Below are 21,973 nucleotides of genomic sequence, written 5' to 3'. Positions count from 1 at the left end.
GAGGTGACTGGGGAGATAGATGCACACGGTAAGTCTTGGTCTGTATTTGGCTGTGCGGGTAGGTATACGGCTTATCTGCTGGTCTGCGCGGCACCTCTCTCTCACAGCGCCTTTCCAGACACCTGCGCCGCGCAGAGGCATCCTGTTGAACACCGTACTAGTCCTGGTATTGCTTGCGTGACTCGTCGATGTCCTGGAACTCGATAGAGGGGTTGGGGGCGAGTTAAGAGCACAGAGGGATAGTGGCATGATAGCGAAGCGTGGCGCGCGAGCCTCTGGATATCCAGCCTATACACCAGTATCTGCAAACAAGAGACATGTGCCACACTCACGTTTAGCAGTATCACTCACTACATACCCTCCCATACCTCACAGTTCTCCATGAAGCAACACCGGGACGTGTAGTTTAATGGTAAAACACCCACACCCAACAACCCACACTCTTCCTCAGAGGGGACTCTGAGTGAGGACGTTGCAAAGGAGGCGCATACGCTCTCGGGCTGTGGTGATGTGGCGATGTGGGAGTTGCGCGTTCGAGTCGCGTCGCGTCTGTCTTTTTGGTGCTGGGTGGCTTCTACTTATGGAAGGGGCGACTTCCTTCTCGGGAAACGTGGGTGGTGTGATTTGTAGGGAGAGAAACAGCGTGTATTGCTCGTCTTGTATGTAAAGAGCTGGTCATTAGGTTTGGTGGACGGCTTTCGATCTACTATTGTCTCCCTACGCTTGACCTCCACCAAAGTTGATGATAATGCCCGACTGCAGACTGCCGGTGCGCGAGTAGGAGCAGGATTAAGAGATTCAGATCGTTCGGCTGCGCGAGATGCTTGTAGGGAGAGTGAGAGATGGTCCGTCCTCTGACAGAAGACGAGTTTGTGGGTAGAGCAGGTTACTATGCATCGAATTACTTGAGGATCCTACCTTCCTGGAAGCGTAACCGCGAGCGAGAAAGCCTGCAGATATGGCTATTACTATTCTAGCTTTTACTGCCCCGATTCCAGGGCCATGGCTCTTTATAGGTGAGTGTCGCCGGCTTGATGCAAACGTCCACGGAGCAGATCGTGTGTGATTCACGTTGTGATCTTGGCTATATCGACTTCGATATAGCCAGCCGGTAGATTACCTACCATCTCGATTTGTCTGGCATCAACGGTTGGATATTCAGAGTGCTCAGCGGGGTCGCAGGGTTCGTGGGTCGGCGCGTCTGAAGAGGTGGTCTTCTTTGCCCGGAATCATCGCTACTACACACGGACTCGAGCTGCCGTCTTATTGACGACCTCACTAGGTCAGATAGGTTCTCGGCCGGCTTTGTCCCTACTTCGTATGCATTTCGTCCGGTGTCAGACTGACGTCATAGTGCTCAACACCGAAGCCACTCGAATGGATGCTTTTGCGATCCCTCAACATCTCAGCCATGTGCTGACAGTGTTTCGGGGTATGTGTCCCACTCGAGCATGCTGAAAGGGTGCTTGTGAGACACCTTCACCGTCACGGGGTGAAGACGTCGGAAGGAATTTCAATTGGCGTCGTTTCCAGGCAACTAAGAGTATGGTCAGGGGCGTCCAGAGAACAATCGAGGCGATGGACCTCGTGGCAGTAGCACCGGAACAAGGACGGGCGGACTACCCTGGCGTGAGCACGAGGCTGGCGGATTCAGGGTCTAACCCGAACAGCCGGTTAGGCCCCAGGTGGCGCACTCCACACGTCTGAGGGGGACCCCACCGATCGTGCCACGGCGGCGGGTGAGCGCTGTGTTCTGTTGAAGAAGCAATGTGCAGGCCACATGTTCTGTGTCGCAGGGTGCACCGCCAGCAATGACGTAGTGCAGCGCCGAGCGCAACAACAAGCGGCCGTTGGTGATCTGCGTGCGCTGCTCAGTCCCCACCATGTCATCTTTTAGCGATCCGTCGCTAGCGGGCGCGGAGGTGCTCCTGCTACGGACGGGGGACTTGGCCATGACCCGTTCGGCCTCGACCTCATCTCGACCCCGAGACCTGCACTCCCACCTCACTGCCGTCCCATGCGGAGACGAGATTAAGCGCAGGGTATGGCAAGAAGCGCGCGCAAGCGCATCAGCTATGGTGGGTGCGACCCGTGCATTGGGTCGCCGGTCGCCGCGGCCGAGCACCTTCACCGTCGCCAGTGCTAACGTGTGCAGTGCTGCCGCTGGCCAACTCGGCGGGCGGTCACCGGCTCGGCGTCAATGGGCTGGCCGTCGACCCGCAGAGTGCGACGCTGTAGGTACCCGGCTGCCGTCTGCGCGCACAGCTAACACGCAGCAGCTACTCGGGCGGGCGCGACGGCGTGATATGCGCCTGGGACCTGGGGCTCGACCTCCGCGCCGCCGACGAAGAGCTCGACCCGTTCGCGGACCACCACGCCGCCGACTACAAGCCGCCGCCGACGCAGTTCCGCTCGCAGGTGCAGGCGCACACCCACTGGATCAACGACCTCGTGCTGGCCAATGCCGGCGCCGCCCTCGTCTCGGCCTCGTCCGACATCACCGTCAAAGTCTGGCGCCCGGCCGCCCACGATTCGGCGCCCCCCGCGACCATTGGCCTGCACACCGACTACGTCAAGCGCGTTGCGTCGCCCGGCCAGGCCGAGAGCTGGGTCGCGTCGGGCGGCCTGGACAGGAAGATCAGCCTGTGGGACCTCAATGGCGGCGGCCGGCGGCTGGAGATTGACGTGGGCGAGGAGGACAACACCTCGGCCAAGGGCTCTGTCTATGCCCTGGCTGCGTCGCCCAGCATCATCGCCAGCGGCGGGCCCGAGAGCGTCGTGCGCGTGTGGGACTCGCGCACCGGCAAGCGCATCACCAAGTTCGTCGGCCACACCGACAACGTGCGCGACATCCTCGTGGCCCAGGACGGCGAGACCATCCTGACCGCCTCGTCGGACCAGACGGTCAAGGTGTGGTCCATGACGGCCGGCCGCTGCATGTACACCCTCACCATGCACAACGACAGCGTGTGGTCACTGTTCTCCGAGGACCCCCAGCTGTCCACCTTCTACTCGTCCGACCGCTCGGGCATCGTCGCCAAGACCGACGTGCGCAACTGCGCCGAGTGGGACGAGGGCATATCGGTTGCCGTATGCCAGGAGCACGAGGGCGTCGCCAGGGTTGTCAGCGCCGGCGACTATCTCTGGACGGCCACCTCGAGCTCCAGCATCAACAGGTGGAGCAACGTCGACACCAGCGCCGAAGTCGAGCTGCCCGAGTCCTACAAGTGGCACAGAAACAGCGTCGCCACGACGCGCTCACGCTACCCTTCGCCGCCCGCACACAGCCCGCCGACGAACGGCACCACTGCCAAGATCCCTGGACGGGCTCTCCTCCGCATGTCGAACGCCGCGCCCTACCCGCAGCTGTACACCAAGGACCCGGACGCGTCGACGCTGGCCAGCGCGCGGAAGCCGACAGACGCTCCGGCTGAGCATGGAGGCATCATACCTGTGCGAAGCGCGCCGGATTTCTGCATCGAAGGCCAGAACGGTCTCATGAAACACCACCTCCTCAACGACCGCAGACGAGTCTTGACCATGGACACAGCCGGAGAATGCATGCTCTGGGATCTCATACAGTGCAGCCCGATCAAGTCGTTCGGCAAACGGCACATGGAGGACGTTCTCCCCGAGGTGAACACCCAGGAGAGCGTCGCTCACTGGTGTGCTGTCGACACACGGATAGGAACACTGACCTGCGTGCTCGAGGAGAACTACTGCTTTGACGCGGAGATGTATGCCGACGACCTGGAGCTGGAAGAACAGATTGAGTTCCGCGACGATCACAGGATCAACCTAGGGAAGTGGGTGCTGCGCTACCTGTTCTCCAACCTCATCGACGAGGAGATCAAGCGCGACGAGGCCTACCGCGCCAAATTGCTGCAAGAGAAACAGCAAGAGGCACAGACAAGTCGGCCAACAGCGATCGAGATGCCAAACGTCAGCATCAACGGCTGGGATCCTTCAGGGCCTACATCTGGCTCTACATTGAAAGGCAACGGCTTCCACTTTCCTCACACACCCGGGATGGGCATTGGCTTGGCGACTCCGCAGCTACCGCCTCACAGCGCTGGGCGGGGAGCACACAACAACGCACTTCTCACACCAACACACGAAGAGGGCAACCAGCTCGAACCTACGAAATCGCAACGAAGCTCGACTCAAGATGGCCAGGATTACTTCGGACAAAGCGCACCCACCAACGGCAACGGTAATGGTAACGGTAAGCCTGCAGAGACCGCTGCTGAGCCGAAAGAAGAGACGGTGTCGTCGCCCACCGCAGAGGACACCCCGTCGAAGAAGGGCAAGGGCATGTTCGGCAAGAAGTTCAACATGGGCTTCAGCAAGAAGATGTTCGCGACCGGCACCGCAATCGCCGCCGAGGTACCCAAGCCGGTGGTCGACGAGAAGGCAGAAGACAGCGACTCGCGGTCGACCAAGACTGACGAGAAGATCTTCGACGACAACTTCGGCGGCTCCATACAACGCATACGACACGGCTACGAAGAGGCTCTCAGCTCGGGCGTGACGGACCTGGTCGCAGCGATTGCGCCCAGCTTGCCCAACGACACGCCTGTGCTAAAGCCGCCCGCCATGACCACGATCCTCATCCAGGAAGACCGGCCCGGGTCCGGTGGTGTCGCCGATCTGTTCGAGGGCAAGGTCGGCACGCTGGCGCTGCAGGCCGATCTGATTGAGAAAGCGGCGCCGATGTGGCTCGGCGAGGTGCTGCTGCGGGTGCGTATACTGTCCCTCCTCAGCCGACAATCAACTGACTTGCCAGAACCAACTCCCCCCCAAGGACATCGTCAAGGTCTCCTTCGTCCTCGAGCCCTACCAGAACATCCTGCCGGCCATCTCCACAGACGGGTTCGTTGCCCCCGATGCACCCCGTGACTGCCGCTAACAAGCCCAGCAACAACCGCCTCAACGCAAACCGCATGCTGCGCGCGCGCAAAATCCTCGGATACGTGGCCGAACGCATCGAACCGGCGCCCACGAAGGAAGACCAGGAGGACGCCGACGCCGCGCTGAAGCCCCACGAGTACCTCGAGCTGTACTGCAACGGCCAGGTACGCCCCCTAGATGTCTGTTTCCCTCATCGTGGCTCGTGACTAACTCCCAGCAGCTCATCGACCCCAAAATGACGCTCGCGTCGATGCGCGCCCACGTCTGGCGCGGCGGCGGCGACGTGGTGCTGCACTACAAGGCCAACGGGCGGCGCGAGATCCGGCCGCTGCCGCGCCACCACGGGCTGCCGAGCGCCCTGCAGCAAGGCGGCGTGTCGTCCGGGCTAGGCAGCAGTAATGTGAGTGAGGGCAAGCCGAGCAGCGAGGCGGGGCGGAGTCAGACGGAGAGTGTGGGGGAGAGGGTTGCGTCGTAGGGGGCTGGGTTGGTTGTATATAGCGATAGACGGGGTGTTTATATGGGAGGCGGTTTGGGGTGGTTGGTGTGTTGTTTCAGACTATCTTACAACATCTTGTGCTATGTACTCGCTTCCTCGCTATGCGTGCCTCGCCCTCGCCTCCCCTCTCCTCTACTCTATATGTCTCCCCCGTCCTCCCCTCCCAGCAGGTTACTCGCCCACTGATAACTCCCCAAAAAGATCGCCCCCCCAACACTAATCCACCCCACCCGCGGCCCCAACCCCGCAAACAACGCCCGCGGCCCGCTCTCCTCCAGTATCCCCCTCAGCATAACCCCCAACGGCACCTTCTCCCTCGCCAGCATCATCCTTGTCTTGAGCACATCCAACGGCGTCGTAACCCCCGCAGCCACGGCCCCCGCCACGCTCCCCAACAGCCCGCCCTCCAGCCCACTAACCCGCCGCCCCGTGGTCCGCGCCCGCCACGCCTTCAGCGCCTCCCACAGCGGGAACTGGATCACCGTGAACGGGATCTCGCGGATAATCGTGATGCCCCAGCCGCGGTAGAGTTCGCGCCAGACGTGCGCGGCGCCGTGCGCGCGCCGTTGCGAGAGGATGTGGGTTAAGGCGGCGAGGCTGGAGGGGTGCTGGCCTGCTTGTGCGCGCTGCTTGACGACCTCGGTGGGGACGCGGACGGCGCAGGCGGCCGTTTCGGCGAGGCTGGCGGCCAGCATGTGGACGGCTGCGCCGGCGGCGGCGGGCGCACCGGTGGTGGTGGGGGGTGTGAGGGCGCGCTTCAGCCCGTCGTAGGTGATGAAGAACAGCGCGGCGCCCGGCGCGGAGCCCCAGAACGCACTCCCGATGCCCTTGTACATGCCGCTGAAGCCGCCCGAGGCGCGGAAGCCGGCCGAGGACTGCAGGCGCGTTTTCAGGGTGTCCAGCGGGAAGAGCGTCATGTCGACTGTGGTGCCGGCGAGGCCGCCTGCCTGTGGTCAATTAGCTTTACATATCGTTGTAGATTGGTGCTAGGATGCAGTGGACAGCGTGTGCAGGGCGTGGACAACTACGACGTGGCTGCGTGCAACCGCAGTTTCTTCGCCGCGCCATCACAGCTATCTGCGACCTGTGCATGCAATTGCGCGCCAGACTCGTGCAGAACCCGTCGAATATCTCGCGCAGAGGAACGTACCAACAGCGACCGCGCATACGGCGACTCAACCCATGGCTGTGCGCGCGCGGACTTGGTGGCGCTCATCGTGGGCGAAGGCGTGAGGTGCGGCGCGGTGCAGCTTGAGCTCCGGCGGTTGAGCTCCGTTGGCGACGTCAGCTTGCTCCGAGGTGCGTGGGACGCTTTTTGGGGGCCTGTGCGCCGCGTCGCCAGACACGCTGCATACGGTGTGCTACGCGAGGTTACTGCTAACACGGGTTTTTGGTGTGCAAGGAAAGAGAAGGGTTAGGCTAATGGGAGATTGAGTCTGAGCATGAGTGTGTCTGCGTTGACGGTGCGGTGGCTGGCGAGTACGGGGGTTGTGGAGCGGCAAGAGGCGACTGCAAGTGAGCAGCATGAGGGGGAGCTTGGTCATGAAGAAAATACGCAAGAGCAGGAAGAAAAAGAGTACTCGACCAGTCACGAGGAGAATGATGATCGTGCTGCCAATTCACGCCATGAGGACGATGAAGGTCTGCACCACGACCAAGTCGCAACACCAACATCAGACTCGACCGAGGAAAGCGACTCTGGGTCAGACACCAGCACTTCTACTTCTAGTCTATCGACGTCAGCTCAATCACCTCCATCAACGAGCTGTATCCAAGAAGCCCAGCTCTCGCCCGACGGCACATGCATCTTCACCTCCGACTACGCCCGCGCCTTCTCTGTCTACCCCCTCAGCACCGACATTCTCTCAGCCCCCACCACCCAACCTCTGACCCCATACGCCCGCTTCCAGTCCGCCGACCCCATCTGGGCATTCGCATGCAACCCGCTCTTCAACCTGCAGGACCCCAGCAGCACGCACGTCCTCATCAGCCGCCGCGACCGCTACATCACGCTGCACAACGCGCTGTGGGACGTCTCGGCTCCTCCATCTCCCACTCCCGCAGCCCCCCCATCGTCACCAGTAAACATCCACACCCCCCTCACATCCTACAAGCTCACCAACCCGCTCACCGAAGCCGTCACCGCACCCCTCAGCCTCGCCTACAGCCCATCCGGCACCCACTTCCACGCCGGCGCCACCAACGCGCTCTTCACCTTCGACCTCTCGCACCCCGAGGCCCCTGTAACGCGCATCCCGACCATCCCTTCGGCGCGCACGAAACTCAAGGGCGGCGGCCGCGGCTTCAAAGGCGCGATCGCCGCGCTCGCCGCCGCCCCGCAGTTGTCTGCGTCGCACGGGCTGGTCGCCGCGGGCGCGCGCACGAGGCACGTCGGGCTGTACGATGCGCGCGGGGCCGAGGTGACGCATGTCGCGCTGGGGGGCGTGCGGGGCGAGACACGCTCTGGTGCTGGCGTGACGGGATTGCGGTGGAGTGCGTGTGGCCGGTACTTGTACGTGGGCGAGCGCGACGCGGATGTGCTGCTTATCTACGACGCGAGGAGTTTCGCGTTTGCGCTGGGGTGCTGTGGGGGAAGGGCGGCGCGAGGAAGGCAGAGGTTGGGGTTTGATGTGTGGAGTGGGAATGGGGGGGAGAGCCATGAGGTGTGGGCTGGGGGAGTGGATGGGAAGATCAGGGTGTGGCGCGATCCGCAGCTGAGGGAGGGGGTGGTGGAGGCAGACGAGGTGGTTGGTGTTGGTGGGGGACAAGGAATGCCGGTTGTGAGTGCGCTGGTGCATCCGAGTGGGACGCTGGCGGTGGCGGCGAGGGGGACGATACAGCTCGGCGACGACACGGGCGGGGGGGTGAGAAGAGGCGGCGGCAGGAGGCCGCGGTTCTCGGAGCGCGGCTGCTTGGATATCCTCGGACTGTCCGGATACTGAGACTGCGGGCGTACAAGGACCTGGTGTTTCTTGTTGCTGCTACCGAATGGACACCCGGCGCTCACGGTTCACTTCTCCCTTCCACCCGCATATCCCAGATAGTATGCGCATGCCAGGACCCAACAGATGCATTACGCAGTGCAGCTAGCAAGCCGACCGACCAACCAACCAACAGACAGTGTCTCGATTGCAGACACGCTCGCCAAAAAACTAACTCGCTCGGTGAAGTGAACGACGACAACCCCCACCAGCGCCAAAAAGAACGGACGCGGCGCGAATCGAACGTGCACCTCCCACATCACCCGGCACGAGCGTCCTCGCCTCCTCCGCCAGCTAACCGGTTGCAACAGCTTGCTGTGGAGCACCACCAGCCCTCAGTCAGAGCGCCTCAGAAATTAATCAAAGGCAAGTTCCAAAAGCTATAGAAATTAATCAATAACGGATATTTTGCTCTTCCTGAGACTAGGGTGGGGTGTGTAGTGTGGGTGTTCTACCGTTGAACTACACGTCCTGGTTTTGATGGAATATCAGCGGATGTGTGTGTAGATGTAGTGAGCTTGATTGATGCAGTACGCCTCCCTGCACTGCACACAAGTATCATGATAGAGCGCTCCTATATCCGCTGCACGACCACGCTTCACTTGACTCTTCACCACAGTTCTAGTGCTAACTCACTTCACCAAGTCTAGGGCGTTCAATTGACGTGGAAACAAAACCCCACCAGCGAAAGCTCCGCACCACCAATTCAAACTGCGCAACCACAAACTGGCTAGCGTCATATGGCGGCAGCAGCTCTGTTAAACAAGCGCAACCCTCCAACTCCTTCTCCTAACCCATGCCCAGAATGCACTCACAAGACACTGCACTCTCTTAACCTATCGACACCACACAGCATCCACAAAGCTCTACCCAGCCCATCGCACCACACTTTATCTCCCGTCCAAAACATACAACTGCCCTGTTTCTCTTACAAAACAGCAAAACCATCACGTAGCCATGAAGTGAAAGAGGCTGTAGTGACTAACCAAGCCTGAACACACAAAAAAAGTAGACGCGGCGCGACTCGAACGCGCACCTCCCCGCGACCACGCCGCTCTGACGAACGTCCCCACCTCCTCCGTCAGCTGCCTGAACGCAGGGTCACAGGTGGCTCTTTTGGAGTTTGCCAGCCAGCCGTTAGGCTGGGGTGGAGTGTGGGCATGGGGCGTTGTACCGTTGAACTACACGTCCTGGTTTTGATAAGGTATTGGGGGATTCGTTTGTATCTATAGTTATAGTGAGATTTGGGGGCGGTGTGGCTGCGGTGTGCGTGGTTGGGGGAGTGGGTGGTGTGCTGCGCCTTGTATGTCTTGCCTTCACTGCGCTCTCCACGATTTCTGCGATACTCAACATTACCTTGAAGCTACTCAGACGCCTCTAACAGATCTAATAACATTAGTTAGTCACACATATACGCTGGAGAATTCATCCCCGTCCCACACAGCTTCACTCACCCGGACCGCGCCACGCCCACACTCCCCACCCACAAACAGCCTGGCACCAACAACCTAGGCCCAGGACCAGCCCACCAAGCCTTCACCCCAACACCTCAACGCCCCAATCCCCGTCTGCGCAGCGTCCACACCCGCAGCCCCGAGGCGCAAGCATGTCCACACGGCCACTCTCTCGTGCTCGTGCAAGAAGACGTGGACAACGTGAACTCAGTGGATAACATGAACTCAGTGAACTCCGTGAACCAAGCAAACAACATAAACCACGCGCACAACAAAACAAAACAGACAGACAAATCAGGCCGTAAACCCCCAGACAAACACAAAAAGAAGAACAGACGCGGCGCGACTCGACCGCGCATCTCCGTCTCGCTGCTCATGATCAGTGTCAGGAAAGCATTGTGCCGCCAGCACCCTGGCCGGATCGGTGGCGAGGCGGATGTGCGTGGACTCGGCGTTCTGTCTGTAGTTTGACAGAGCATTGGCGAGGGTGGTTGGGTGTGTAATGAGGGTGGTCGGGCGTGCAGTGATCAGACATGTCTGTATGTACTGAGCCAGACGACGCCATACAGGCTCTGTGCGCGCGAGCTTTTGCTCTGCGGTGCGGCTCGACCGCCTTCGTGCTGTCCGGCGCGGGACTGCTGGCGCGGGACTGCTGGCGCGGGACTGCGTGCGGAGGGAGGGTTGGAGGAACGTCGGGTAGCTGTGTAGAGGGTGTGGGCTGGGCGGGCGGAGAGAAGTGTCAGCCGGAGAGAAGCGTCAGGCTGCTAGGGCGTCATGTTAGACCGATGATATCAGATGGATTACAGAGGGCACGGACAGCGGGGGCAGCAGGGGCAGCGAGGAGAGCATATCGTAATTGTTTCATTGAGACGCCAGACGCCTTTCCATGCCTCGTCCATACTTCATCTTCCTTTTGGTATCCCCCCGTCATCGCATCACAGCTGTTCAACACCCCACCTCTTCAACACCACAGCCTAATCGTCCCATCCGCACCCGCACTAACACACCACGGCTCCCGCGGATGCCACTGCACCCCCATAACGCCCAGTCTCTGCTTAACACGATGCCCCCTGAGCACCTTCAGCGGCACAATGGTCGCATTCTGCATGAGATCCCCCACCACCTTGCCGTGAAAAACCTGCAAACTGCCATCATCACTCGCATCCGCGAACAACGGCAACCCACCTGGATGAAACGCGACGCTGCGGATCGCCGCGGTGTGGAACCGCAGCGTCTTGTACGGCTTCGTACTCAACTCCAAATCATGCCACAGCAGCCTCTTATCATACGTCCCGACGACCAAATTATCGCCGCCCGGGTGCAGAGAAATGTCTGAGATCCACTTTGCGCCCGGCGTCAAGATTTTGACGAGTTCCTGCTTCGCGAGGTCGTAGGCGCGGATCGTGTTGCGGGTGGCGACGAAGAAGAGCGGTTTGAGCGGGTGGAAGAGCGCGGTTTGCGCGAGCCCCTTGAGGCGGCGGAACGGCAGCTGGGTCAGGTGTTTAGAGACCGTGTGGATGGCGACCGAGGAGGAGGCGCCGCGCGGCGAGACCGTGGTGAAGTAGTCGCCGCGGCGGTGCCAGGAGAGCGTTTTGATGGCGGAGCGGACTTCGATTTGGATGAGGACGCCTTTGTTTTCTAGCTTCTTCTCTGGCCGGGACCAGATGCCGGGGGGCGTTTTGGGGGCGTCTTCGGCGGCGGCGGCAGAGGGTTTCGAGGCTGCGTAGCCCCACCCGGCGTCGAGCAGGTCGCGCGAGTGCTGCTCGATGTCGGGCGACAGGATCGCGAAGGGGATGATGAGGTAGACGTGTTCGCCGGCGGCGGCGGCGAGGATGGAGGCTTCCTTGACGGGGCGCCAGGCGACGGTGTCGACGGCTTCCTCGGAGGAGAGGCGGGCGTTCCACACCTGGCGGCCGGTGAGGATCTCCCAGATGCGGACGTAGCCGTCGTCGCCGCCCGAGGCGACGAAGATGCCCAGCGGATCGACGGAGACGGAGCGCACGCGGCCCTCCTGGCCGCGGAAGATGGCGGCGCAGGTGGTGGGGAAGGGCTTGAGGTCCTCCGGGTCGGGCAGCTTGGGCAGCAGCGACTCGGGGTCGATGTTGAGGCGGTTGCGGCGGATGCGCGGGGCGAGGTACAGGTCCAGACTGCGCTCGAAGCGCTCCTTGACGAAGGCGTCGTAGCCGGGCACCTTGCGCAGGGCCTCGTAGTTGCTGGGCAGGAACTCGCGCTCGCGGTCCTCCTCGTCCTGCGCGCGCCAGGCGTCGGCCTCGGCCTGGTCGGGGAGGTACTCGGCGGGCGGGTGGTAGGAGGCCTCGTAGCCGGGCGGCGGCAGCTTGGGCGCGGCGATGTGCATTGAGTTGGCGTCGCGCGGCTTCTCGTCGGCCCACACGTCGAAGCTGAACTGGTCCTCCTCCTCGATGTCCTCGGGCGGGCGGTACGGGGCGATGCGGCCTTCGCGGATGGCCTTGACGATCTTCATGACGCGCTTCGCCTCGTGCTTGGACGGCACGAAGCGGCGCTTGGGCTCGGGGGCGGCGCTCAGCGGCATGACCTCCTGGTTGACGCCCGAGAAGTAGGCGATCATGTCGGGGTACGGGTCGTAGCCGTCCTCGATGATCTCGTTGCGCGTGACCTTCTTCAGCACGCTCAGCTCCTCGTCGGACAGCTGCAGCGGCTTGCCGGTGGTGGGGTCGGTCAGGCCGGTCCAGCCCTTGGGGATGTCGATGCTGTCCAGCAGGGCGTCCAGAGCCTCGCCCTTGGCGGGGCGCATGATCTTCTTGCCGTTGATATCGTAGCCAATGTGCGGGTACTCGTCGTAGTAGGCGAGGTCGATGTTGCCGATGGTGTTGGTCTGCTCGGCGTCCGAGTCGTCCGACTCGTAGACGGGGTCGATCTCGCGGTAGATGTAGCGCGTGTTGCCGTTGGCGTCGGTCTGCACGGTGTAGTTGGGCTTGAGGGCCTCGTCGTCGGCGTCGAGGGCGGGGGCGGTCAGGGCGTCGAGGTCCATCTCGTGCGTCTGCTGGCCGGGCTTGCGCTGCGGGGCGTCGGCCGTCTTGAGGTTGCGCATCTGCTCGCGAATGTCGTCCTCGTCGTCGTCCTCCTCATCCTCGTCGGACAGCCCCTCGATAATGCTGCTGGCGTCGGTATCATCGTCGACGTCTTCCTCACTGCCCGATTCGTCCTCTGAATGCGACAGAATTCCCTCGAGCAGCCCGTCGCCCAGCTCATTCTCGGACTCGCTCTCCGGCGGCGGCGGCGGCCTGGCGGCGGCCTTTCTCTTGCGCGGATTGACAGACATTGCGGCGTTGGACGGCGTTCGCAGCTCCCACTCGAAATTTCTGGAGGCGCGAGAAGTTTTAGTGGGGCCGCGCTAGCAGGGGTGCGGCGCGCTCAGGTTCCCCGGCTGCAACAAAACGTCGCCGTCACCGTCACCGCCGCCGCCGACGCACCGACGCCGCACTCGACGCGAGCACTGCGTGAAGTACCGCCTCGACTGCCATGGCGACGCGCCACGCTGATTCATCAAGGCACGACCGCGGTCGCTACGAGCCGCCCCGCCGCGACCGCTCGAGATCGCCGCGCCGAGACGCAGACCGCGCGCGGGGGGACCGCCGCGACGACCGCCGCGATGACCGCGACCGTGGGGATCGTGGCGACCGCGGGGAGCGAGGGGACCGCTACGGCGACCGCTACTCGGGCAGCAGGCGGGACCGCGAGAGAGACAGGCCCGCCCGCCGCGACGACCGCCGGGACGATCGCAGGGACCGCCGCCGCTCGCGCTCGCCTGCCCGCAGAGACCGCTCTCGAGACCGCCGCGATGACCGCTACCGCCGCGACGACCGCAGCCGCAGCCGCGCCCGGGGCGAGCGAGACGACCGCCGCCGCCGCTCGAACTCACGTCTCTCGACCTCACGCCGCCCGGGCTCGTCGGCTGCCACGCCCGCGCCCGACACCCGCCGCGACCGCCTGCCCTCGGCCGCGCGCGACGACAAGCGGGACCCCGACGAGGACAAGAAGGCGGCGCGCGCTGCCAAGCTGGCCGAGTGGAAGAAGCTGAACGCAGGGCGCCTGGCCAAAGACAAGGGCGACACCAGCGCCGCCGCCTCGCCTGGCGTCTCTGCACCACCCACGCCCTCTGTCGCTGCCACGCCGCCGCCCACCGAGCCCGCCAAGCCCAAGGTCACTGCGAAGAGCGCTGCCGACAAGCTGAAGCAGAAGCAGCCCGAGAAGTCCACCTTCCGCCTCGACGAGTCGGCCGCCGCCCGTCCGCTGGCTGCCAAGCCCGCCGGCAAGCCCGTCACCAGTACGTCTCTACTAACCATGCATCTACCTACACCACAGATCTACACATGCTGACCTCGCAGCACCCGCGGTTGCACAGCCATCCAAGACAGCCGCTAACATCGGCGCCTTTGGGCTGAAGACCAAGAACGCCCTCGAGACAGCGTCGACGAAGAAGGCCTTCCTCGACGACGACACCGACACTGGCAAACGCAAGTTCCAGGCCCTGCCCGCCTTCGCGCCCATCGACGACGCCGACCACCTCCCTGACGCCGAGGAAGAGGATGGCGCTGCGCTGGACGACATGGGCAGCGACGACGAGGAGAACAACGCCCAGCTGCAGGCCCAGCTCGAGAAGCGCCGCACCGAGATGGCTGCCGCGACCGAAGACACCGCCATGGAGGAAGTCCCTGAGCAGGCCGCCGAGATGGACGTGGACCAGAGCGCCGATGCCGAAGACGAGATCGACCCTCTCGAGGCCTTCATGGCCGGCCTCACCGAGCCTGCCCCGAGCCGCTCGGCGCCCCAGGGCACCGCCATGTTCAACGACGACCTCGAGCCCGAGCAGACGTCTGTCGAAGCTGAAGATCTGCTTGCCATGAACGCCCACAAGAAGAAGAAGAAGGAAGCCCCGGTCGTCGACCACAGCAAGGTCGAATACGAGCCCTTCCGCAAGAACTTCTACACCGAGCCCTCCGAGGTCTCCGCCATGACGCCCGAGGAGGTCGCTGATCTCCGCCACGAGATGGACGGCATCAAGGTCAAGCCTGAGGATGTTCCCCGTCCCGTCACCAAGTGGGCGCAGATGGGTCTGCTGCAGGCCACCATGGACGTCTTCCAGAAGGTGCGCTACGACCGGCCCACCGCCATCCAGGCGCAGGCCATTCCCATCGCCGAGTCGGGTCGGGATCTTATCGGCGTTGCTAAGACAGGTTCTGGTAAGACGCTGGGCTTTGGCATTCCCATGATTCGACACATCCTCGATCAGCGCCCGCTCAAGTCCTCTGACGGACCCATCGGGCTGATTCTAGCGCCCACGCGAGAGCTAGCCCTGCAGATCAAGAACGAGCTGAAGCCCTTTCTGCGCGCGTCCGGCATCAAGATCGAGTGCGCGTACGGCGGCGAGCCCATCTCTGACCAGATCGCCATGATGAAGCGCGGTGGTATCCACGTGCTCTGCGCGACTCCCGGCCGTCTCATCGATCTGCTGCAGAGCAACTCCGGTCGTGTTTTGAGTTTTAGACGCATCACATATGTCATCCTCGACGAGGCCGACCGCATGTTCGACATGGGCTTCGAGCCGCAGGTCATGAAGATTCTCGCAAACGTCCGCCCTGACCGCCAGACCATCCTCTTCTCGGCCACCTTCCCCAAGAACATGGCGGCGCTGGCCCGAAAGGCGCTCAACCAGCCGGCTGAAGTCATCATCGGCGGCCGCAGCAAGGTCGCGCCTGAAATCACGCAGATCATCTCGCTGGTGCAGCCGTCGTATGAGAAGAAGATCAACAAGCTGCTTCTGCACCTTGGCCAGCTGTTTGCCGAGGACGAGAACGCACAGGTGCTGGTCTTCACTGAGAAGCAGGAGACGGCAGAAGATCTCTTGTCAAAGCTATTCAAGGCGAAGTATTCCTCTGTCAACACTATCCACGGCGCCAAGGACCAGACGGACCGTAACGAAGCTATCAACGACTTCAAGCAGGGCGTGCTGTCCATTCTCGTCGCCACCTCTGTGGCTGCCCGCGGTCTCGACGTCCCCGGCCTGGCAATGGTTTTCAACTTTGACTGCCCCACTCACCTCGAAGACTACGTCCACCGCTGCGGTCGTACCGGCCGAGCAGGCAACAAGGGCACAGCCATCACCCTCCTCGAGGACCCCGGCCAGGAGCGCTTCGCCGTCCACATCGTCAAGGCCCTCAAGGAGAGCGACACGCCCGTCCCCGAAGGCGTCCAAGCCATGGCCGACACGTTCCTCGAGAAGACCAAGACCGGCGCCGAGAAGTTCTACGGCGGCTTCGGCGGCAAGGGCCTCGACCGCCTCGACGCCGCGCGCGCCCTCGAAAAGAAACGCGAAAAGCGCGCCCACAAAGTCGAAGGCGAAGACGACTCAGACGACGAACCCGAGCTCCCCGCCCTCGCCCCCGACACCGCCAACCCCGGCCTCGCCAAACCCACCGACCCCGCCACCAAACCCCCCGAAGACCAGCCCTCGTGGATGAAACTCCTCAACTCGAAAATCGTGGTCCAGAAAACCGAGCGCCCCGACACCAGCGCGCCCGGAAAACCCATGTCCGCCAAAGAACGCGCCCTCGCCGCCGCCAACAAAGTCGACGGCCGCCTCTCCAAGAAGGGCATGATCCACGCGGGGCAGCCCATCGACAACAAGGGCCCCGACGCAGGGCTGTACCACAGCACCATCGAGATCAACGATTTCCCGCAGAAGGCGCGCTGGGCGGTGACGAACCGGACCAACGTCGCGAAGATCCTGGAGAACACGGGGGTCAGTATTACGACAAAGGGGAATTTCTACGCCCCTGGGAAAGAGCCGGGGGAGCTGGAGTTGCCGAAGTTGTATATTCTCGTCGAGGGCGATACGGAGAATGTGGTTACGCAGGCCATGATGGAACTCACCCGTTTGCTGCGCGAGGGCACGATTGCGGCCGAGGATGCGGGTGCCGTGCGCGGGCCTACGGGCAGGTATAGTGTGGTCTGAGGTATGTGTGTGCGTGCTTTTTTGCTTTTTATGGGATTATGGGGGGTGGGTGGGTGGATGGTGGTGGATACGGTGGTGCTGTGGTGCTGTCTGGCTGGTGCTGTGGTGCCGCCTGGAGCGATCCCGTCCTCCCCTGCGCCATCAAAGTAAGTCCCCCCCCCTGCGCCGGAGTAATACCATTGATAACCACGCCCGCTCCCAGGACCCGCTTCCCGCGCCTGCCTGCGCCGCCTCGGGGTTTCGGATTGGGGGGTGGAGGGGAGGGGAGGGGAGTGAATGCCTCCCAGCTGCCTCGTAGTCTGTGTAGCTTACACTCCGCACAGTAATGGAGGAATAAAAATTCAATGTATACTATATAAATTCTCTTCTAAGATGCCGGGTGACGGCCTCCAAGCTCGCGTGTAGGGCCTGCGCATGGCGGTGCGCTGGGATGGGTACCTGCATCTACGTGTGTGCGTGTATGCATGCACTGCGCCTCCTGCCTTACCACCTACCTGCCACCTGCCTAGCCGCGTGCTGAGCCGCGTGCCTTGCCTTGCCGTAAGCTCTGCCACGTGCACCGCGCCGCAGCCCGAAGGAGACTGCCCGAAGTAGACAGCCCTTGGTCTTGGTGTTGGTCCGCAGCGCGGGTCCGGATCTGCGAGTCTGCGGGTCTGCGGATCTGCGAGTCTGCAGCTGGGCTGGACGGGAATATACGGGGCTGAACTGCACTACCCTGCACTACACTACACTACACTGGACTGCACTACACTGGGTTCGACCGGGTTGAACCGATACCTAGGGCCCGGCTGGCGAGGCTGGCGAGGCTGGCGGTGTTGGGCGTGACCTCGTGGCGTCGTAGCGTCGGGGTCGGTGTTGGGGTCCGGGTTGTGTCTGTGTCTGGGTTTGGAGCGTTGGAGGCGCGTTGGAGGCGTGCTCAGCACGGGTGTTGGGGTTCGCGCTGGAGATTTGTTGGTGGTCGGGCGAGAGAACCGGTCGGGCGAGAGGGAGGCGTGGCTGCTCAGCGCGGTCGTGAGGGCTGGTCGCGCTGGGAGATGGCGAGGCCGCTGTGCTTGGGTTGGGGGCGAGGTGGTGTTGTTGCGGTTTGGGGTGTTGTGCTGTGCTTTGCTTTGCGGCGCTTTGCTGTGCTCCGCTCCGCTGCGCTTCGTTCGCTCCGCTCGCTCCGTTCGCTCCGTTCGCTCTCAGCTCAACCGCTGCAGATACCCCTGCTGAATCAGCCTCTCGACATCGCCGTGGCGCACGTAGAACTGGCTATTCCTTGTGAGCGTAATCGACCTATCACCGTCAGCATCAGCACCGCGACCCAAACACACCCACGCAGCGCGCGCAGTGCACGCAAACTCACCCATACTCCGTCTGAATCTCGCCCGCATCCCTTAACACCCTAACATCAATAAACAGATCCCGCGGCGGCTCCAGACTCCCCGTCAAATCCACATCCGTCCACCGCCCCTTGTACGCCGCCAGCAGCTCGCCATACAACCTCACATACTCCTCCTCCTCGGGCGCCAGACTGCTCTCGCCGACGCCCGCCCCGCCTTCGCCCGCGCTCTTCTGGTGCGTCTCAGCCACATCCACGCCCTCCCAGCAAAACCCCTCCAGCTTCTCAACCCGCACCTTGTGGTACGCCAGCAAGCACCGCTTGTTGCGCCGCATGCACAGGTGCGCGACGAGCAGCGCACAGGCGGTGTCTGGTGACGACGAGGGGTTGAAGGAACCCGCGTAGGGCGCGAGGAGCGCGGCGATCGAGGAGTCGAGGTCCCGCACTTCGCGCGTCGTGGTGCGGATCAGCTCCGGTTGGTAGGGGGGCAGGGCGGGGAGGGCGAGGGTGCGTTTTGCGTTTTGGACCTGGGGGGGTTAGAGGGGTAGCGTGATATGGATATGGGTCTGGTTGGAAGATGTGCTGGTGGTGGTGTGGTGGGGTGGTCGAGGTGTAGATATAAAATCGCGTTCGGAGAGGTGTGCTCACCAGCTTGTTGGCTGTTTCGCCGTACATTGTGGTGGATGTGATGCTTGAGCACGTGTGGAAGCGGACGTTATACGGGTGTGGTTGCAAGCGTGGAGGGCTTTGTTGTCGCGGCCCCGCACAGTGAAGATCAGTCGCGTCGACGCGAGCAGGTGGGGCCGCTCGAGTCCCTTGCTGCAGCTCTCCCCCGTCCACTCAACAGCCGCCCACGTCATGTGCCTGAGTATCTCTTCGCGACTCGCTCCATTTCACACCACTTCACAGACATATCAAGAAGAAGAGTTCTAACAAACATTCTATCGCCCGAGTCGAGCGTCTATCAAACTAATCTACAAAACATCGGGCGCCGCCAATGCTAAAATGCTGGATCGCGGTCCACCAACGCCGTGCTGAACCGAATTCCGAGAGGGTATCCAACATGTAACTCAAATCATGCGTATGCGGTCGTATCTATCGAATGACGTCATCTTCCCCGGCCCTCGCCCTCAGTGCTCTCCCACCCACTTGTCGAACTCGGACTCCTGGTCGAGCGACGCCATGGACGGATCCGCCTGCCACGACGCGCCGTAGCTGTCGTGCGCGTGCTCCAGCTCCAGCAGCCGCTCCATCTCCTGCTGGTCGTACTTGTGGTCGATCATGGTCGAGTAGCTGTTGCGGTAGTCGACGACGTCGGCGCGCGGCCCGCCATCGTACGCCAGCAGCAGCGGGTCGACCTGGCCCTCGTCGAACGGCGTCGTGACCTGCGTCTGCAGGTGGCTCATCAGGTCGCTCGCGTCGCCGCCCGGCAGGCCCAGCAGCTGGTTCGACGAGAACTGCAGCGCTGGGGCTGGCGCGCTCGCGGGCACCCCGACGCGCCGCAGCCGCAGGTCCTCGCTGTAGTGCGTGCCCATGTGTACGTTCGGGTACACCGCGGTTTGGTAGTACTGGTTGTACATGTCGTGGTGCATGGGCATGGGCATGGGGCGGCCTTCGTTGGTCATTTCCCACGACGAGCGCATCATGCTGTTGGGCGGGTGTCCGTACGGGCGCTCGACGTACTCCGCGGGCCCGAGGTTGGGTGGGTAGCTGATGGAGCGCTGGAAGCGCTTCGACGGCCTCGATCGCCTGCCGCTCTCAGGGGCCCACTCCGCGTCGTCAAGGTCGCTAGGCTCCTCGTCCGACCACTCATCCTTGCGTTTCCGTGGGGGGGCAGCCGCCTTGCTGGGGGAGAACTTGTACGTTGGATGTGCGTTGTGGTGGTTGATCCGTTCGATCTTGGCGTAGTCGTTGAAGCGGTCGCGGACCTCTGCTGGCTCGAGAGGCCAGCTCTCTCCCGCCACTGACGACACCACTTGATGGTTATTCTGTAAGCACCACGCCTTTGCGCGCTCGGCATATGCTGATCGGTAGAGCATGAACGAGTTCATTGGTCGGGTGATGTAGCCGTTCCTCTTCTCGGCTTCTTTCAGCCTAACGTCTGCTGTCCGGTTGACCCATGCCTCCATGTCCTTAACTGGGATGTGATGCAGCCTTTCCGTCAGTAAACTCAAGGGAGCGGTCAGCTTGGGCACTTGCGCCTTGTCTGCTTTTGCGGCCTTGGCCTTCCTGGCTTTTGGCGTTGGCTTTGGCTGAGGACTGTCATGTCTTCGAGGCGGGCTCGCGCTTGCTTTCGACCGTACACTGCGAGATGATCGCACGGTGTAGTCGTCATCATTGGTGGACCTTGGAGTCGGCGGCGAAAACACACCCTGGCTGCCCTGCTACGCGTTAGTTGGAGACAGCCGACCGGAAGACGCAGCATACCGGGTGACCAGCTTGACCGTCGTGGTAATACTCCGAAGCACCATAACCTTCCTTGGATCTGGTCAGCATCATTGCTTGGATGTGTCCGATTGTACCTACATATTGGATTCCTAGCCCGACTCCTTCGCCGTGGCTGCCGGCATGTGCCGCACGCAAAGGGATCCCTTCGTGACCATGAACGCCATAGCCCGCCTCACTGTACGAATACCCGCCATCTGCGCCATATTGCGCAACTCGATGCAGGTCCGAATGAAAGTCTCCCACTAGCGTTGGCGGGGTCGGGGGGTGTCGCTGGACTAGAGTGTCTCCTCTCATGGCTGCCTTGGGTCCTGGAACTCGGCCAAGACGGTGGTGATTGAAAGATCCTGAATATCACAAAGACGCAAATTCTGGACTCACTGCCAAACTGGTGGCGATGATAATGAAGCGTACACGAACAAGCAGATGCGACGGCGGACAAGTTTGGTCGGCCTGGCCTGCTGAGAATTGATTCAAGACAAGACAAGGAGCTGTTGCGCACTGTCGATGATGCACAGATCGGACGAGTGTGCGTCTGATATGTCTGGAGCGGTGTCAGTCTTTGCTTCTGTGTTGATATGGACGGTTTGCTCTCGCAACCGTGCATAAGACATGTCCGGGATCGCACCTGTTGCAAGTACCTGCTCTCACCGGCCGATATGTGCGCATACACAGTCGTTTGGTATGTTATGCGATGCGAATTTCACACAGACAAGTGGATTGTCTAAGGTTTGGTGTTTTGGTTCGGTCCTTTGTCGGTGAAGAATAGCTGAGAACGCGTGAAGGTAAGTCGACCACGATCAATTCTTTGTCCAGTGCTCAGGTACCAGAAGGTATTTGTAGCGACAACCAGGCTTCGAGTCAACTGCTCACAGTATAGAGGAGTCTACCCAGTCGTCTGAGAACGGACAAAGGATTGCCGGATCGGTACTGGCGTCGCGAGCTTGCCACGTTGGGAACCCTGCGCTGCTTTTGGGCGATAACACCACTGGCGATCGAGAGTTCATAAGGATGTGACACTTGGACCAGAGATCCACTCGTTTCGAAGTCGAAAATACCTCCTGCTGGTGGCTTGCAGTCGAAAACGGCTGCCAGCCCTTCGACAGCTGCAGCCATGGCTTGCGACTAGACCCCACTTTGGCCGCCCTTCCTCAATGGTCGACAGGGTTGACCAGCAGTGGCTTGGAGCGGTCATGTGCACCTGCTGTCCAACTACTAAGCCACATGTTCTTCGGTACTCTCAGCCGTCGCCTGCGGGTCCTTGTGGTAGGGATGCACGCCGCCAGATCCACGAGCACCTGCCTCGCCAATCACCGTCGACGAGGCTAGCGCTGCATCCTTGCCCAGCACCACTAACAACAAGGTATTCTC

The 21,973-nt window shown here is 61.9% G+C and overlaps 8 protein-coding genes across 8 annotated transcripts; 4 read left to right on the top strand and 4 right to left on the bottom strand.

The window, feature by feature from the left end:
* Positions 1 to 1,864: 1,864 nt before the first annotated feature.
* Positions 1,865 to 5,386, top strand: C7974DRAFT_466206 (uncharacterized protein; the record flags this gene model as incomplete). Its single annotated transcript, XM_046146317.1, has 6 exons — positions 1,865 to 2,078; positions 2,156 to 2,234; positions 2,280 to 4,740; positions 4,787 to 4,872; positions 4,919 to 5,075; positions 5,132 to 5,386. Exons 1-6 carry the CDS (start codon positions 2,045 to 2,047, stop codon positions 5,384 to 5,386), a joined length of 3,072 nt encoding a protein of 1,023 aa, XP_045992806.1. The 5' UTR covers positions 1,865 to 2,044.
* Positions 5,387 to 5,544: 158 nt separating this feature from the next.
* On the bottom strand, positions 5,545 to 6,360 carry C7974DRAFT_320302 (mitochondrial carrier domain-containing protein; the record flags this gene model as incomplete). Its single annotated transcript, XM_046138750.1, has 1 exon — positions 5,545 to 6,360. A coding segment is annotated over one exon (816 nt), but the record flags the coding sequence as incomplete, so codon positions are not given.
* A 227-nt stretch (positions 6,361 to 6,587) lies between these two features.
* C7974DRAFT_443286 (uncharacterized protein) lies at positions 6,588 to 8,802 on the top strand. Its single transcript, XM_046145446.1, has one exon. It carries the CDS (start codon positions 6,850 to 6,852, stop codon positions 8,347 to 8,349), a length of 1,500 nt encoding a protein of 499 aa, XP_045992804.1. The 5' UTR covers positions 6,588 to 6,849; the 3' UTR covers positions 8,350 to 8,802.
* A 1,948-nt stretch (positions 8,803 to 10,750) lies between these two features.
* C7974DRAFT_60396 (eukaryotic ribosome biogenesis protein-like protein 1) lies at positions 10,751 to 13,165 on the bottom strand. The gene has a single exon (XM_046146945.1). The coding sequence runs from the start codon at positions 13,141 to 13,143 to the stop codon at positions 10,804 to 10,806; it is 2,340 nt and encodes a 779-aa protein (XP_045992803.1). The 5' UTR covers positions 13,144 to 13,165; the 3' UTR covers positions 10,751 to 10,803.
* Positions 13,166 to 13,276: 111 nt separating this feature from the next.
* Positions 13,277 to 17,043, top strand: C7974DRAFT_443272 (uncharacterized protein). Its single transcript, XM_046145445.1, has 2 exons — positions 13,277 to 14,148; positions 14,210 to 17,043. The coding sequence occupies exons 1-2, from the start codon at positions 13,344 to 13,346 to the stop codon at positions 16,834 to 16,836; spliced, it is 3,432 nt and encodes a 1,143-aa protein (XP_045992802.1). The 5' UTR covers positions 13,277 to 13,343; the 3' UTR covers positions 16,837 to 17,043.
* On the top strand, positions 16,874 to 17,188 carry C7974DRAFT_403406 (uncharacterized protein). The gene is made up of 2 exons (XM_046142829.1): positions 16,874 to 16,982; positions 17,039 to 17,188. Exons 1-2 carry the CDS (start codon positions 16,894 to 16,896, stop codon positions 17,160 to 17,162), a joined length of 213 nt encoding a protein of 70 aa, XP_045992801.1. The 5' UTR covers positions 16,874 to 16,893; the 3' UTR covers positions 17,163 to 17,188.
* An 829-nt stretch (positions 17,189 to 18,017) lies between these two features.
* C7974DRAFT_320046 (DNA replication complex GINS protein PSF1) lies at positions 18,018 to 18,684 on the bottom strand (the record flags this gene model as incomplete). Its single annotated transcript, XM_046138734.1, has 2 exons — positions 18,018 to 18,111; positions 18,182 to 18,684. Coding segments are annotated over 2 exons (597 nt in total), but the record flags the coding sequence as incomplete, so codon positions are not given.
* Positions 18,685 to 19,224: 540 nt separating this feature from the next.
* On the bottom strand, positions 19,225 to 21,004 carry C7974DRAFT_60268 (uncharacterized protein). Its single transcript, XM_046146944.1, has 3 exons — positions 20,684 to 21,004; positions 20,585 to 20,635; positions 19,225 to 20,538 (listed from the first exon to the last, which is right to left on the bottom strand). Exons 1-3 carry the CDS (start codon positions 20,897 to 20,899, stop codon positions 19,288 to 19,290), a joined length of 1,518 nt encoding a protein of 505 aa, XP_045992799.1. The 5' UTR covers positions 20,900 to 21,004; the 3' UTR covers positions 19,225 to 19,287.
* Between the last annotated feature and the right edge of the window lie 969 nt (positions 21,005 to 21,973).

The sequence above is a fragment of the Boeremia exigua genome (genome assembly GCF_020726555.1).
Source record: "Boeremia exigua strain MPI-SDFR-AT-0100 chromosome Unknown C7974scaffold_12, whole genome shotgun sequence".
NCBI lineage: Eukaryota > Fungi > Ascomycota > Dothideomycetes > Pleosporales > Didymellaceae > Boeremia > Boeremia exigua.
This window is presented reverse-complemented; position numbering and strand designations above follow the sequence as displayed.